Consider the following 18,172-nt stretch of genomic DNA (forward strand, 5'->3'; position numbering starts at 1 on the left):
GTCAGATGAACTGAATTTCAGGTAAGGAGTTATGACCTGCAGTCTATCTGGGTCAGATATAAAACAAGTTTAGGTGCAGTTTATTTTCGTTGTGCTGACTTTTTACAATCAGTTACAATAACTCGTACTGTGTGCTAGCTAGCATGACAGAGTTTCTATACAGCTGGGTGGGTGCTTTGATGCTAGTGATACCATAGTGAACTTTATTTTATTCATAAGGTTAGTTAGTAGAGTTGCCAACCGTCCCGTACAAACGGAATCGTCCCGCATTCAGAGAAAATATTACGCGTTTTGTATTGAGGTGAAAAGGAACACAGTTTGTCCCGTACTTCAGCTAGAATGAAAAAAAGACACAAAGCTGGATTTATTCTGTCATTATGCTGCACAGCTGCCTCTTCTCTCATTCCCTCCACCTCTCTCGCCTGTTGCTACTTCAATCATGAAATTGATCAATGATCAGCTGATCGGCTTTTCTCTCATGTTTGTTTATTGCCCACTTTGCGCCAGAATGGGGAAACCGGCGATGTCGTGTGAACCAGCAGCAGCACGTTTAAGCTTTATCAGCTGTTGTTAGAATTTATTTGATATTAATTTCTAGTATCATCTGATGTTTGCTGGAGCCACAGCTGTAAAGCTGCTGGTCATTATGTCGGTTTGGATATCCTAGTGTGAGGGAAACGTGAAGATGAAACCAGATGTCCTTACTGAATCATCAGAGCTGAACAGGTGATGGGGAAACAGGTTTACCTTTTAGGTGACATGAATGAGTTGAAGGGAAGTTATGAACTGTTTCTGAGAGACAAATAACACCAGGATCCTTTTCTAAGTAGCTGACAGCTGGTAACTGTGCAGGGGCGGGTGTAGCAAAGTTTTTGCCAGGGGGGCCATGTAGGCACACAACCAAGTACACCATTGTTTTTCTTGTGACATTACCAATAAGTTTGATGTGTCACATGGCCCTCTTCCTATTGAAAAAACAAAAGTTGTATCCAAGATGGACGACTTCTATATAGCCACCGTGGTCATCACCCATCTTGAGGAGTTTGCCCCCTCACATATACCCATGTGCCACAAGCAGGACTTTAATATCACCAACCATTCACATTTTATTACGTTTTATCCATATAAATGGCCCACCCTGTATAGCAACTTGAAATGCTCCCAAAAATTGCACTACAGGATGTAAAAATATAATAACAGCTCTGGCGGACTTGGTTCTATGGTAGGTCCTAAAGGGTTATGACTGCGGAAATTCGAATGCCATTAAACATGTTGTTAGTGGAAAAAGGGGGCACTTGTGTGATATTTGACGAAATAATAATAATAATAATAATAATAATAATAATAATAATAATAATAATAATAAATGTGTTTCACTTTTATTCCTAATAATAATGGTAATCATACAGCCCCTGATGGAGGCCTGAAGATCTTGTCTAACACCCTGCATGAGCACTCTGGAGTCAATAATCCATTGGAGGAGTGGATGACCTCTATCTTTGGGCAATGGAAAGGTTTTTATTGTGTCTATTATGGGCTTCTTTATCCGTTTTTACATCTATTCTGGTACCTGGTGGCTGTTTTGTGTGCCTTGTATCAGAGCATATTTGGTAAGACTAATTAACAAGGCTGTTGGGGAATCTGATACCACGGCAGACAACATGATACCGCTGTTGGGAACAAGGGAGAATCAATATGGTGATATAATGTTTAATGATTTGCAGTAGTGTTTATCTGCCATTGGGGCAAATCAAAAGGGGGAATGTGAAAATGAAGTTGTCTGGAGTGCCTTAATGCTATGCTTTATATCAACCAAAGTGTCATATAGTGTAGTATTGAGTGAATGCATCGTTGATAATAAAGGCATTAGACTACGTGTCTTTTAGTGATACAATTGTAGGAGACTCTCACCCATGCTTGTCTGTAGAAGTAGATAACAGGGAATCACCTCTTAGTGTAAATGTATTGGAATACTGATGTTTAGACTGCAATAGGACAGCTTGGAATAAAACTGTTAAGCGCATATCACCATTTTGATATCCACCGCAGAGTGTCATGCAGTACGAATCTCCCTTCTAGAACTGATTTTATAAGAGAATAAAAATGTTAAAATGGTCTACGGAGCAGTGTGTTGTCTTCCATCAGATGCCTATGAGGAACCATAAGAAATCCGTGAAGTGTTGATAAGTAACAACAGTCAATTCATATTACCTTTCTCACTGGCAGCAGATGATACAGATGTGTTTTCTGACTCTCCTTCTGTACTTTCATCATTCTCTGAGTTTTGAGCCATACCAGGTTTCTTCACTGAATCGGACTAAGAAAATAAGTGATTTTATGAAACATGTAGCATGTTTGATTTGAGCTCTACAATGTTTTGTTATTCTGTGGCTTCACATATTTAAGGTAAGTATAAAGGTTGAAATCAGCAATATCAAACCTATATATTAAAATCACTATTTCTTCAGAGTAAATAAATTTAAAAGCTGTTCAGTGACTCACCATTTTTTTTTTTTTTTTTTCCTTCTTTTTCTTTGTTTTTTTACCTTGGCTGGTAATTCTGTTTCCTCTGCCTCATGTCCTAGATTGGGAAAAGGGAACACATGCTCAGCATGAACATAAAAAGGTTTGGTTTGTAACCTTTGTAATCTTTGATTAATTTCATTGAAATAAATTTATATTGTGCCAATTCACAACAATAGTTACCCTGAAGTGCTTTATAATGCAAGGGTAAAGGTCACTTGAACTTTGTTCCATTTTTATGTTGAAATGATTCATATTTTAGTGTTAATGACTTAACCAAGAAAGGAATAAGAATTTTTTTTAAAAAGAAACACAAAAGCAAAACCGACTGCAGTTCAATGATGTGCTTTACCTCTGTGAAATTCAAATCTTGTAAAATCTAGTTAACTATCATATGTAATCATCCAAAGTAAAATTAGAATGTTTATAAAAGCCATGTTGAAAATTCTTTGTTCTGTTTTACAGAAATTTGAAAATACATTTTGATTGAGAACTCCTTAGAAAAAGAAATACAGGAAGTCTTCCTCTTAGGAAGCAAAAGATAAAAGAACGAAGGGGTAGCTTAGGACATTTGCATAGTACTCTCTAAGTCTTATCTGCATGTAGACTTTAATCAAAGACACATTTTAAAATCGTCAGTCAGTTCATATTACCTGTTGCACTGGTTGCAGATGTGTTTTCAGACTCTAGTCCCGTAGCTTCATCATTCTGTTTCTCACGTTTCTTCACTGAATCAGACTGAGAAAAAAAGTGATTTTATGTAACATGCAGCATGTTTGAATTGAACTCTAGAATGTACTCTTATTCTATTGAACTCAATTCAGTGTTATTTATATAGTCCACTACCACAAAAAGGCACCTGAAGATGCTTTATATTGTAAGGTCAATAAAAAAAACAACAACAAGCTACAATGGTACAGACGAAGATTCTGAGACAAAAACCACAAAACTATTTAAGAAAAATGTAAAATTTCAAATAACCATCATCAATTGTACATATTAAAATGTATTGTAGAAATGTGATTACATTCCATAACTTGACTGACTTTAGGTAGAATATGTTTGTTTTTACCTTTGCCTTTATCTCATTTTTCTCCGACTTTTCCCCTGGGGGGTGGGGATGAGGGTGGAAAACAGACACATGTTCAGGGTCAGTATGAAAACAAAGTTTGGTTTGGCTTTTGTCATCTTTCGAACATTTGATTGATTGATTGATTGATTGAATCTTTATTTTGAACATGTTGAAAAAGTACAACAACATAGAATTAAAAGACACAAATGAACAAAGCAAAACAAAAGGAAAACGAGCAACCACAACTCCAAATAACTTTCATGTTCAAAAAGGAGCAGGAAGAAGCATAAGCTTATTTAATCCCACCCCTTTTCCACTATCTAGTTATCAATAGACTTCAGAAATACCTCCTTACAATTTCATTATATGTCATGTGTATTTTTTTTATTATTCTTGTTTTTTATATATATACATATATGTTTCTATCTATCCATACATACGTATATACACATACGCACATATACACATTTTCAATAACCCCATGAACACCTCAAAGGATACACAATCTACAAATATATATATACCCATACCAACATACCCGTGCACCCGCACACACATCAAAATATTAGACAAGAACACCCTATCAAATCTCTACCTCTTCCCTGTACCCTGTAAAAACCATATCCTTAAAGCGCTTTTTAAACTGCGCCATGCTCAGACATTGCTTCATATCTGTACTCCACTCCACACACAGAGATGCAAAAACTTTTTAATGTTGTACGGATACGAGGATGTTTTAAATTTAATACCCCCCTCAAATTGTATCCCCGTTCCCTTTTAGAAAACATTTTTAGAATATTGTCAGGAAGCAGGTTATTTATTGCTTTATATATAATTTGTGCAGTGAGAAAATGAACCAGATCTGTGAATTTGTATGATCTCTGTAACCAGTTTTATGGATTATCCTTATGGCCCTTTTTGTAATATAAAGATTGATGATAGCGAACATTTGTAAGTATTGCCCCAAACCTCTGCACAGTAATTCAAATACGGTGCAATCAGGGAACAACAGAGAATGTGGAGTGATTTGTGGTCCAGAATTGAGACACTTATTGAAATTTTGTTGTTTATGATTTATATGAGACTTCCAGTTTAATTCATCATCTATAATCACACCAAGAAACTTATTTTCAGTACTCTTTCAATTTCCACACCATCTATATGAATCTGCACTTGTGCATTTCTAAGGGAATTCCCAAATAAGATTATTTTAGTTTTACTTAGATTTAGCGATAGTTTGTTCCTGTTAAACCATTTTTTAATTTTGCACATTTCTGAAGTAATTGTATCCAGCAGCTCCTTTAGATTCCCCCAGAATAAAAAATATTTGTGTCATCTGCAAATAATACTAATTTTAATATATCAGATGCATTACAAATATCATTTATATAAATAATAAATAATTTTGGACCCAGTACAGAGCCTTGTGGAACACCACAAGCAATGTCCAAGCATGATGAGGAATGGACACCCAGCTTCACAAATTGTTTCCTGTCTCTTAAATAATTTTTCACCCATTGCAGTACAACCCCCCTGATCCCGTACCGTTCCAGTTTATTAATTAATATGCCATGATTGATTGTGTCGAATGCTTTCTTGAGATCCAGAAATACTCCAGCTGCATACTGTTTCTGATCTATAGCATTCGTAATCTCCTCAATTGATTCGATTAATGCCAGAGATGTTGATCTTTTTGATCTGAATCCATATTGACTGTCAGAGAGTAATTCATATTTATCTAAGAATTTGTCTAATCGCTTATTAAACAGGTTTTTCTAAGATTTTGGAGAATTGTGGTAGTAAAGAAACAGGCCTGTAATTTGTGAAGTGGCGTCTATCCTCAGTTTTATACAGCGGCACAACTTTAGCTATTTTCATTTTGTTTGGCACTTTTCCTGTCTGAAATGATAAGTTGCAAATATATGTTAGAGGTCCTACAATTCCTTCAATGACCTTCTTGACGATTTTCATGTCAATATCATTACAATCAGTAGATGTTTTATATTTACACATGTGTACAATGTCAATTATTTCTTTTTCCTCCACTGATGTGAGGAACATTGAGTTAGGGTTCCTATCAATCAGGTTTTCACTACAGTCTACTGATGGCAGTGACTCAGTGTGTGAATGACTGGATATGTAAAGCGCTTTGGGGTCCTTAGGGACTAGTAAAGCGCTATATAAATACAGGCCATTTACCAGGCCATTTACTCAGGAATTTGTTCTGCCAGTTTTGGTCCAATATTTACAAAATAATGATTAAAGCTGTTGACCTTATCAGCAGTGTTTTCCATAATATTGCCATTGTCGATAAAATATTGAGGATAACTTTGTTGTCCAGAATTATTTTTAATGATACCATTTAAAACATCCCATATTCCCTTCATATTATGTTTATTGTTGTTCAATATTTTACTATAATACTCCTTTCTACATACACGTATAATATTGGTCAACTTATTTTTATATTTTTTATATTTATTTTCAGCATCTTTTGTTCTTTGTTTTAGGAATTCCCTATAGAGTGTATTTTTCTTTTTACATGCATTTTGTAAAAAGTGATCCATGGTCTGAATATTTGTGCTTTCTGTTGTATTTTATTGTTGGACAGTTTTTATCATACAATTCCATGAATATTCTTAAAAATGTGCCATATGCAATATCAATCAGTTTCTTTGTACACATTGTCCCAGTCCTGATTTAATAGATCGTTCTTAAGTGCATTCATAGTTTCTTCTGTCCTTACATGTCTGTATCTCAGTTGTTCTTCATGCTGATTTTTCTTATAATTAGTGTCATAAACTGCAAAAATTGGTAGGTGATCACTGATGTCATTAATTGATATTCCGCTCACAATGTTGTTTTCCATATTGTTAGTGAAAATATTGTCAAGTAAGGTGGCACAATGTGGTGTAATTCTGCTAGGCCTGGTTATTTTAGGATGTAAACTCAAACTGTACATAGTGTTTAGGAATTCGTGGGTCATTTTATACTTTTTCGGATTCAACAGGTCAAGTAATTTGAGTAATACGTTTAATTTTATATAATGACAATTCACAACAATAGTCATCTCAAGATGTTTTATAATTGCCAGGTGTTTGTCTGGTATAATCGATTACCAAGTAAACACCATGTAACAGTAGAAGAAATCCCCTAACAATCGGACAATACTCTAGGATTAGTAATTGTCAACAATGAGAATGAAGAATGGTTTTTTAAAAGGAAGAAACCTCTAAGAGAACTAAATGCAGTGGGTAGAGATACTGTATACAAGCCAGCTGTTAACGTAAGGACAATTGAGGTTTTGCTCCATCATAGGATTTTTGTGAATACTCTAAAGCAGTGGTTTCTGAATTGTGGTACATGCACAACTAGTGGTTCTTGGGCTCTCTTTGGAGATATGCAGGAATTTGCCAATTTTTTTTAAAGATTAAATAATATATCATTGTGGAGGTATTCACAGATGATACAAGAGTTCCTGAGGCTCTTCTGGGAGCCGAAGTTGACTAGAAAACCTCTCCCCAAGTGTAAGTCCTCTATGAAGACCAGACTTTCCTTATTATCAGCCATTACGGCCGCTACAGAGTGCTGGTGGGCTTGCTTTTTCTGTTGTGCCACCATGCCACGATTACAGCCACCATCGATAAGTCGGAGGCCCCCGGAAGAATTGGTGATGGAAGATGCCGTCGGTAAATCGGGAACTATCACCTGGATGCTGATGTTCCTATAGCAAGGAGAATGAGATCCACTTCTGCGAGTGAGTAGTAATCCTTCGCAGCCAGCAATGGGGAGTTGGCAAGGCCAGCTCGCAGGAAAAGGTGAGTGAAGAGGAATCCACCCTCATCCGTTCCTTGAAAGGGAAGAATTCTCTCTATGAGCTTGAGACGGTCATCACTAGGGATGGTGCCATGACGGCACCGGTTTTGACATAAACGGTAGTAACCAGACCGAAAAGCAGTGCACATTTAGGTGCTTTATTTCGGTGCTTTTTTTCCCTGAGATGTCATACACTTTGGATTCTAGCCAATCATTTTACCTTTCCGAGGAAAAGAGGCGGGTCCAGGTACGTACGTTCTTTTAGAGCAGAGCTACAGATTAAAAACGCCCAAGGCGAAGCGGTCAAAAGTCTGGCTGTACTTCACAGCAAAAGATGCAAACCCAGCAGCCTGCAACAAGTGCTTTAAGGTGATACTGTGCAAAGGAGGTAACCCCTCGAATCTGATGAAACACCTGGCGATGCATAGCGTTTTTTTAAAAGCCTAGAAATGCGCCGTATTTGATAGCTTGCTGCAAGACCTCACACTGTGCACATCTACTGCGGGTGTGGTGCCTGTTATCGGACCAGGAGTTAGCAACATGAACCCGAAGAGTAGAGTCCTGGCCCCTAGACCTGCCAGTGTAGCAGAAATGATGACGGATGATGATGGTAGCAGCAGCCGTTCTTCTCTGCGTGAGTAGCTTAATGTTGTTCGTGTGTAATTTACGTTGAGTAGGCTAACCACGTTATTACATTAATGCATGTAAGGTGAACTAGCAAACACCGTCGTATTTACATGCGGCTGTCTTCTTGTTTGACGGCAGATGCTCCCTCCACCCTGGCCAAAAAGGCTAAAATGCCCAAAGAAAAAAAAACAGAAAACAGCTGAGAGGTTTTAGGACAAAGTTTGTGTTTTTCCATTGTTTAAGCACTGTTTCCAGCCAAGAGTGATACCATATATTCCCTATACCTGCAGAGAAGACTAACATTGTTAGCTTTTTACAAAAAAAACAGCTAAACATGAGAGGTTTTTGGACAAAGTTTGTGTTCTTCATTCTTTAAGCACCGGTTCGAGCACCGTTTAAGCACGAGCACCATTTCAAAAGTACCGGTTTGGCACCGGTATCGGATAAAACCTAAACGATACCCATCCCTAGTCATCACATAGTGGAAGGACGGCGTTTGTCCTAGGAGGAAATGATGTGCTACATGGCTAACCATAGCTGTGTGCTATACAGCTATGGTTAGCATAATATAAACACAGTGAAGCTGGAGGATGAACGCTAACTTTTTTCCACACTATCAAATGTAACATAAGGCTTCCTGATGGTTAGGGACAAATGTAATTGCATAGCAGGATGCAGTAAATGAACCAAGCTTCATTGAGGAGAACAACTGCAATATGAGGTTAGTCAATAATATATCTGTGAAGGTTCTCAGTCATCCAGGTCATCATAGTCTAAGGAGTTTGGAAAGAAAAGCGTCTGGACTTCTTTGAGTTGCTTGAAGACGTTTCACCTCTCATCCGAGAAACTTCTTCAGTTCTAAGGTTCAATGGTGGAGAGTCCCAGTGGGTGTTTCCCCCCAAAGAGGGACAAAGGACCCCCTGATGATCCTCTACCTAATCAAATGAGCCAAGGTGTAAAAGTAGGTGTGGGTCCCAATCACCCAGGGTTTCGGGTGAGCTCATTGTGAAACCTGGCCCCACCCTATCATTTGATTTCCTGAGGTCAGATGGCCCAGGATGTGAGTGGGCGTTAAGGCGTCTGGGAAGGGATCTCAAAACTGGATTATAGATGGCAGACAGTTGGTGTCGTAAACCACCGCCTCTGTTCAAAGATGGTTGCTCACAGTGGACGTAAATGGCTTCTTTCACTCCTCTTTCAAACCATCTGTCCTCTCTGTCCAAAATGTTAACGTTGGCTTCCTCGAAAGAGTGACAAAGGAGTTCACGTCTGCCTCCGAGTCCTGCGTTTTGGGTGCTATCTCCCAGTCCCTGTCAGTACTCTTGCTGCAGCATTTTGGATTAACTGAAGGCTTTTCAGGGAGTTTTTAGGACATCCTGATAATAATCAATTACAGTAGTCCAGTCTGGAATTAATAAATGCATGAACTAGTTTTTTAGCATCACTCTGAGACAGGATATTTCTAATTCTAGAGATGTTGCGCAAATGGAAGAAAGCAGTCTTACATATTTATTTAATATGTGCATAGAACGACAAGTCTTGGTCAAAAATGACTCTGAGGTTCCTCACAGTTTTACTGGAGGCCAAGGTAATGCCATCCAGAGTAAGAATCTGCTTAGATACCATATTCCTAAGATTTCCAGGGCCAAGGAAAATAACCTCAGTTTGATCTGAATTTATCAAAATGTTAGCGGCCATCCAGGTCTTTATGTCTTTCAGACATTTCTGCAATTTAACTTATTGGTGTCTATTATCTGGCTTCATGGACAGATTGAGTTGGTTGTCATCTGCATAGCACTGAAAATGTATACTATGTCTACTAAAAAAAAAAAAAGCCAAACACCATTACAAAAAGAAGGTAGAAGAACACTTCTCCAACTCCAACCCCCGACGCATGTGGCAAGGACTCCAGACCATTACAGACTACAGGACCACCAAACCCTCCCCCGCATCCTCTGATGTCTCCTTCCTCAACGAGCTCAACAACTTTTATGCTCGTTTTGAGCGAGGGAACCCCACAACCACAACCAAAGCAGACGTGACGCCAGACCACCAACCTCTGACTCTCTCCCCCACCGATGTAGGAGCGGTGCTGAGCAGGATCAATGTCCACAAGGCTGCAGGTCCCGATGGCATCTCCGGGCGTGTTCTCAGAGCGTGTTCTAGGGAGCTTGCAGGAGTGCTCACAGACATATTCAACCTGTCCTTGGCCCACGCTGTGGTACCGGCCTGCTTCAAATCCACCTCCATCGTCCCGATACCCAAAAACTCCAACCCATCTTGCCTCAATGACTACCGCCCAGTAGCACTCACCCCAATCATCACTAAGTACTTAGAGCAGCTGGTCCTAGCACACTTCAAATCCTGTCTCCCCCCCACCCTGGACCCCCACCAATTCGCATACCACCAGAACAGGAGCACAGAGGATGCAGTCTCCATCGCACTGCACTCTGTCCTCTCACACCTGGACAACAACAACACATATGCCAGAATGCTGTTTATAGACTTCAGTTCAGCATTCAATACAATCCACCCCTCACAACTCATGAGGAAACTGACAGACCTGGACATCAGTTCCCTCATCTGCAAATGGTTACTGGACTTCCTGACCAACCGCCCCCAACATGTCCGGCTGGATAACCACTGCTCATCTACAATCGCAATGAACACCGGTGTACCACAAGGCTGTGTGATGAGCCCTTTCCTCTACTCCCTCTTCACCCACGACTGCAGACCTACTGATGGTTCCAACACCATCATTAAGTTTGCAGATGACACCACGGTGATTGGCCTCATCAGTGACAACGATGAGGCCGCCTACAGGGAGGAGGTGGATCGTCTGGCTGAGTGGTGCGACACAAACAACCTGCTGCTTAACACCGAGAAGACCAAGGAGCTCATCGTGGACTACAGGAGGAATGCTGACCCACATCCACCCATCCACATTAAGGGGACGGCTGTGGAGCGTGTGAGCAGCTTCAAGTTCCTGGGAGTCCACATCTCCGAGGATCTCACCTGGACGACCAACTGCTCCAAGCTGGTCAAGAAGGCTCACCAGCTCATTTCTGCCACTTGTATCCGCGATCTCGTTCTTTCGGTCACTACCCACAGCTCGTGGCCATAGGTGAGGGTAGGGACGTAGATCGACCGGTAAATTGAGAGCTTCGCTTTTACACTCAGCTCCCTCTTCACCACGAGGGACCGGTGCAGCGTCCGCATTACTGCAGCTGCAGCCCCAATCCGTCTGTCGATCTCCGGCTCCCTTCTCCCATCACTCGCGAACAAGACCCCGAGATACTTGAACTCCTCCACTTGGGGCAGGAACTCATCCCCGACCCGGAGTGGGCACTCCACCCTTTTCCGGCTGAGAACCATGGCCTCAGATTTGGAGGTGCTGATCCTCATTCCCGCTGCTTCACACTCGGCTGCGAACTGTTCCAGTGCGAGCTGGAGGCCCTCACCCGATGAAGCCAACAGAACCACATCATCCGCAAAAATCAGAGATGAGATTCTGAGGCCACCAAAGCGAAAGCCCTCCGCCACTTGGCTGCGCCTAGAAATCCTGTCCATAAAAATTATGAACAGAACCGGAGACAAAGGGCAGCCCTGGCGGAGCCCATCACCCACCGGGAACGAGTCCGACTTATTGCCGGCAATGCGAACCAAGCTCTTGCAACGGTTGTATAGGGATCGAATGGCCCGTAGCAATGGGCCAGACACCCCATACTCCCGCAACACCTCCCACAGGACACCCCGAGGGACACGGTCGAATGCCTTCTCCAAGTCCACAAAACACATGTAGACTGGTTGGGCAAACTCCCATGCACCCTCAAGTATCCTCGAGAGGATAAAGAGCTGGTCCAGTGTTCCGCGACCAGGACAAAAACCGCATTGTTCCTCCTGTATCCGAGGTTAGACTAGCGGACGAACTCTCCTTTCCAGCACCCTGGCATAGACTTTCCCAGGGAGGCTGAGGAGTGTGATCCCCCTGTAGTTGGAACACACCCTCCGGTCCCCCTCCTTAAAGATGGGGACCACCACCCCGGTCTGCCAGTCCACAGGTACTGCCCCTGATCTCCACGCAACATTGCAGAGGCGTGTCAACCAGGACAGCCCTACAACGTCCAGAGCCTTCAGGAACTCGGGGCGGACCTCATCAACACCAGGGGCTCTGCCACCAAGGAGTTGTTTAACTACCTCAGTGACCTCGCCCCCGGAAATTGGCGGGTCCTTCCCCTCATCCCCAGACTCTGCTTCCTCCTTGGAAGACGTGTCAGTGGGATTAAGGAGGTCCTCGAAGTATTCCTTCCACCGGCTGACAATTTTCTCAGTCGACGTCAGCAGCGCTCCGCCAGCACTATACACAGTGCAGGTAGAGCACCGCTTTCCCCTCCTGAGACGCCTGACGGTTTGCCAGAATCTCTTCGAGGCAGTCCGAAAGTCTTTTTCCATGGCCTCTCCGAACTCCTCCCACACCCGAGTTTTTGCTTCAGCCACTGCTCGAGCCGCATTCCGCTTGGCCTGTCGATACCTGTCGGCTGCCTCCGGAGTCCCACAGGCTAACCAAGCCCGATAGGACTCCTTCTTCAGCCTGGTGGCTCCCTTCACCTCTGGTGTCCACCATTTGGTTCGGGGATTACCACCACGGCAGGCACCAACCACCTTGCGGCCGCAGCTCAATGCAGCAGCTTCGGCAATGGAGACGCTGAACATGGTCCATTCGGACTCAATGTCCCCAGTCTCCCTCGGAATGCTGTTGAAGCTCTGCCGGAGGTGTGCGTTGAAGATCTCGCGGACTGGGGCCTCTGCTAGATGTTCCCAGCACACCCTCACTACCCTCACTACGCGTTTAGGTGCACCAGGTCTGTCCAGCGTCCTCCCCCGCCACCTGATCCAACTCACCACCAGGTGGTGATCAGTTGACAGCTCAGCCCCTCTCTTTACCCGAGTGTCCAGAACATATGGTCGCAGGTCTGGTGATACGATTACAAAATCGATCATCGACCTACGGCCTAGAGCGTCCTGGTGCCACGTGCACTTATGGACACTCTTATGTTCGAACAGGGTGTTCGTTATGGCCAAACTGTGATTAGCACAGAAGTCCAATAACAAAGCACCGCTCAGGTTCAGATCAGGGAGGCCGTTCCTCCCAATCACGCCCCTCCAGGTCTCGCTGTCGTTACCCACGTGAGCATTGAAGTCTCCCAGCAGGACAACAGAGTCTCCAGGTGGAGCACCTTCCAGCACCCACCCCCCCCCCCCCCCCAGGGACTCTAAGAAGGCTGGGTACTCTGAACTGCCACTCGGCGCATAAGCGCAGATGACAGTCAGGACCCGTTCCCCGACCCTAAGGCGCAGGGAACAAACCCTCTCGTCCACCGGGAAAAACCCCAACGTGCCGGCAGCAAGCCGAGGGGATATTAGAATACCCACCCCAGCCCGCCGCCTCTCACCAGGGGCAACTCCAGACTGAGACAGAGTCCAGCCCCTCTCCAGGAGACTGGTTCCAGAGCCCAAGCCATGCGTAGAGGTGAGCCCGACTATATCTAGCCGATACCTCTCAACCTCACGCACTAACTCAGGCTCCTTCCCCACCAGAGAGGTGACATTCCATGTCCCTATTGCCAGTCTTGGCAGCCGGGGGTCAGTCCGCCAGGGCCTCCGCTCCTGGCCGCCACCCGGCACACAATGCACCCGACCCCTATGGCGCCTCCTGCGGGTGGTGGGCCTGCGGGAGGATGGGCCCATGTCTCCTCTTCGGGCTGTGCCCGGCCGGGCGCCATGGACTAAGGCCCGGCCACCAGACACTCGCCCTCGGGCACCCTCCCCGGGCCTGGCTCCAGGGCGGGGCCCCAGTAACCCTATCCCGGGCAGGGTAAACTGTTCCCTCGATATCCTTTTCATAAGGGTCTTCTGACCCATAATAGACCCATTTCTGTAATATACTTACATATTATTGCTAATATATATTGTAATATATCTATATCACTAAAGCACTTCTGGATGGATGCAAACTGCATTTCGTTGCCCTGTACCTGTGCAATGACAATAAAGTTGAATTCTATTCTATTCTATTCTATTCTAATGATGCTGCCTAGGGAAAGTATGTATAATGTAAACAGAATTGGTCCTAGCACTGAACCCTGTGGAACACCATAATTGACCTTAGTGCATTTACATGCACAAATTGGAGTCTATTAGAGAGATATGATACAAACCACTGCAGCGCAGTACCTGTAATACCTAAAGCGTGCTCTAATCACTCTTATAGGATATTTTGGTCAACATTATGGAATGCTGCGCTAAGGTGTAGCAGGACAAGCACAGAGATGGGTCCACTGACAGAGGCCATAAGATAATCATTTGTAACCTTCACTAAAGCTGTTTCTGTGCCGTGATGAGCCCTGAAACCTGACTGAAACACTTCAAATATGCAATTCCTCTGCAGATGATCTGTTAGCCGTTTGACAGCTACTCTTTCAAGGATTTTTGAAATGAAAAGTATGTTGGCCTATAATTAGCTAAGACAGCTGGGTCTAGGGATGGCTTTTTAAGTAAAGGTTTAACTACAGCCAGCTTGAAGGCCTGTGGTACATAGCCGATTATTAGAGATAGGTTGATCATCAAAATTTGAATGAGAGCCAGTAAAAAGTTCTTTGCATTTGAGCTTCTTCATCTACCCATCCTTGGTATATAAAGGTATTCACAGTCAGAAGTTCAGTAAAACAGCTGGACTCACCGGCTTTCAGCCGGGTTTCTGTCACTAGCCTAAGATCCAGTTTCCGGTTGGTGAAGAAATCCTTTAGAATAAAAGTTTTGTTTGCTACTGGGCGAGCATTAGCAAGACTTATTCTTAATGGTGTCGGAGGCTCAGAGGCCAAAGTAGGAGCCCGACCTATCGGCCATAAGTTTTGAGGATTTACTCAACCAGAGCGAAGATGGAGGGGTGGCAGGTGGATGGTTGTTGTGATTATCCCAAGAACGGGTGTCAGGCATGTGTAAATCATGTCCAGAGACAGCCAATAGTTGATGCAGTCAAATCCAGTCCTAGTAGCGTGGGATAATTTTCCAATACATGCAAGGGTGGTCTTCACTCTCACCAATAAGCCACTGCATTTCCCACGATGTCTGCAATGCCCTCTTAACTGGGTAACACTGAAGCACAGCAGAGACAAGCTGAAACTGGAACGCCTGGCAGGAACGATGGGGAGAAGGTTCCCCTGTATCCATGATTGCAATTAAAAGTTTTAAAATAAGAAGATCTTATCTCCAGAAGCGTTTAGTGATCATATACACGCAAAGAGTTAGCATTTTTAAAGTCAGATAAAATAAATAACACAAATAGAAGCAGAGTAAGAAGGCAAACTGCACACACTGGCGCCATCTTTGTAGGAGCATTTTGTCCACCAAATGTAGCCACAATGGCATCTTACACCACTACCTGTGCAGGACCAGATTAGAGGAAAATGATTTGTTCAAATTGTTTGTGTGGGAGCAGGGTTAAGTGAGGTCTCTCCTCAGGAAATTCAGCTCAGTCTTCTCTGCTCATGATATTGTCTTTGGTTTCATCAATTTGAAGAAAAAGGATGTTAGCCCTGATATGTATATTTATTGCCAGCAACTAAACAACAATCCACAGAGAGGTCACAGTTACAGAAGGTGAAAAGTCCAAGACTTCATTCCACACCACACTCCCTTTGGCTCATTTGTGTAGAACTGGATGCCCTTTGGCCACACTAGCACCCCTAGCACTTTCCAGAGATTAACAAAACCCATTTTTGGTTACCAATGATGTCAGTTTCTTTTCTATCGTGATGATATTATAATATTTGCGAAACCAATAGAGCAATATCTTGAGAGGCTGGATGGGGGGCTAAGTTGGCTTCAAAAGGGGGACTTGAAAGCAAAGCTTGCAAAATGTACCCTTTTCTGGTGGGAGGTTCATTACTTGGACTATGTTCTACCAGATCAGGGTGTCTTCGCGGATCCCAGCAAGGTTGAGGTGATAGCTAACTGGCAGCCTCCTAAAACTGCTTCAGAACTACAGTGCTTTTTTGGTTTTGTCAATTATTGACTTTTGTAGAGGGTTTTGCTAAGTTGGCTGTGCATCTGCATAGACAGGTGGCTAAGTATTGTTAGGAAATAAAATATATAATCAGAATGCTGATTAGTGTGTTTTATGAGAGGCCCAGACTTCAATGTAAAACTAGGTTGCAGGCTGACAGGAAACTGCATGCTTTTGCAGAAGCATGGTAACTGCAGTAGAAAGTGAAACCAACTAGGCTGTTTGATCGAAACTTAAAGTGTGATGTGACGTAGAGAGCAAGTATAAATAACTAGGCTTCCGTTTGCGCTTCCGACCTGGGGTTGTGTGTTTTGTGTTCAGGTCTCCATATCCAGGATATGTAAATTAAAGATCATTTTTAAAGTAAAGAGACCACTTTGAGCCCTGTGTCTTTCTTGGCCGTATAAAGAATACTAAAGAACTGGAATTTAATAGTATGAAGGCATAAAAATAGAAGGAAGAGCATATTGTTATAGGGAACTGGACAAGCCAACCAAGGTTTGAGGTTTACTGAGCATAAAATGCTAAATTAGTGTGCAATGAAGTTGGAATTTTTGGCATTTAAGTGGACTTCGGCTAAACTTAGGGCTACTGAACAGCACCGGGCAGCTCAACTCGCCTGTTTGACTTTGAATTGAAGTACAGGTCATGCAGGAGTAATAAGAATGCAGATGCTTTATCCCTCCAGCTTCTGCCCAGGCCTCCAGCAAAAAAGACGTTACTCCTGGTAAATCTTTAACCCCCCAGAATTTATTCTAAACTTTTCCAGCCATCGTGTTCACAGACAAATGACAAAAATTCATGCATGTATGCAAATGCTACCAAAAGAATTCGAAAAACAGAGGTAACTAAAAAGGCCCAATAAACAAAATAATCCTATTGTGCACTGCAACAGTCAGAACAACAGGAAGTGATACATTACCATGCTTGTCACGGCTACAACAACAACACTCAAACCAGGTTTTTACATGCTTTCCTCTTTCTGCTGTTGCCATGTTATCGTGGCTCTTCATCTCAGGGGTTTATCATTTTTACAGATCTGTGTATCACACATGCAAAGAGACTATCAAAATCATTCTTTTTTTTATATACACATCAGAAAGTGAAGTAACCCTTCTTTGTTTTCATCTTGAATTGTGAAATATTTTCTAATGCTATGCAGTGGCACGTAGCAAAAAGCAACTGTCAATAACTAAATAATTCATCTTAATGACATTCAATGTAGGTTCTCCAAACAGCTCACAAATGTAGTTAAAACATATCTCAAGCTGCAGCTCAAAAAACAGGTTTGTGCAGTGAGAAGAGATTGGAATACTTAATATGTTGAGCACTCAATTAGTGTCATCTCCTCAAACTGACACATAGGCAAATCTTTCAGTCCAGTGAGTTTTACAAAACCTGATATCAAGCAATCTCTTGTCTAAATTAAATTAGAACCACCGAAGCATGAAAGAAAATTACAGTTTATTTAATTGTTACACTAACAATTTTAGTATATTATTACAACAGAATCAACAAGTTAAGCTGTGCTTTTAGAGTGAGTGATCTTGTCTTTTCTGTTTGTAACTATTCTATAATTGCTGCTTGTGGCCATAGTTAGTTGTGCATTGTGGATAAAGCTGCTTTCTGATGGTAGACAGAAAAAGAAACAAGTATGCTAGTCAAACTACTCCCTATAAGATAGAAGAGAAAAGTTTACACAGAGTGACATACTTCAACATGCACAGAATTTCACACACAAAGACATTGATACTGAAATGTTATCCGCTAAAAATAAACTCACCTTTGCTTAGTATTTTCTGACTTGTCCTTGGTTTGTGTAATGCAGCTACCTTCTTATAGCTTCTATAAGACACCGTTCTTTATATAGAGAGAACAGAAGGTCTGCCCTTCAGAAACTCCTCCTATCTGGTTTCAACAACTATGATGTTATGAGAGCGGTATAAAGAACTGTATCTATACACAAATGACTCTAAAATTACATCCAAAGGAAAAGTGAAAGTATAATTTCTGTATCTAATTATTTTCCAGAAACCTTTGGAAAAAAAACATTGTTAGGCTTACTGTAA

General features: G+C 42.4%; 1 protein-coding gene across 2 annotated transcripts in view; it reads right to left on the minus strand.

Moving 5' to 3' along the window:
* LOC309715568 (interferon-induced very large GTPase 1-like) overlaps positions 1 to 17,955 on the minus strand; it is a 51,832-nt gene extending 33,877 nt beyond the window's left edge. Inside the window, exons 1-6 of one of the 2 annotated variants that reach the window (XM_082548783.1) lie at positions 17,887 to 17,955; positions 17,026 to 17,142; positions 3,596 to 3,630; positions 3,177 to 3,261; positions 2,503 to 2,581; positions 2,212 to 2,317 (exon numbers count right to left, since the gene is read on the minus strand). In XM_082548783.1, coding sequence (XP_082404909.1) covers positions 2,212 to 2,317; positions 2,503 to 2,505 — 109 coding nt within the window. In that variant the 5' untranslated portion in view covers positions 2,506 to 2,581; positions 3,177 to 3,261; positions 3,596 to 3,630; positions 17,026 to 17,142; positions 17,887 to 17,955. The remainder of the gene's footprint in view (positions 1 to 2,211; positions 2,318 to 2,502; positions 2,582 to 3,176; positions 3,262 to 3,595; positions 3,631 to 17,025; positions 17,143 to 17,886) is intronic. The other variant, XM_082548784.1, reaches the window with a different exon arrangement.
* Between the last annotated feature and the right edge of the window lie 217 nt (positions 17,956 to 18,172).

Source organism: Aulonocara stuartgranti (genome assembly GCF_965226115.1).
Source record: "Aulonocara stuartgranti genome assembly, chromosome: 10".
Lineage (NCBI taxonomy): Eukaryota > Metazoa > Chordata > Actinopteri > Cichliformes > Cichlidae > Aulonocara > Aulonocara stuartgranti.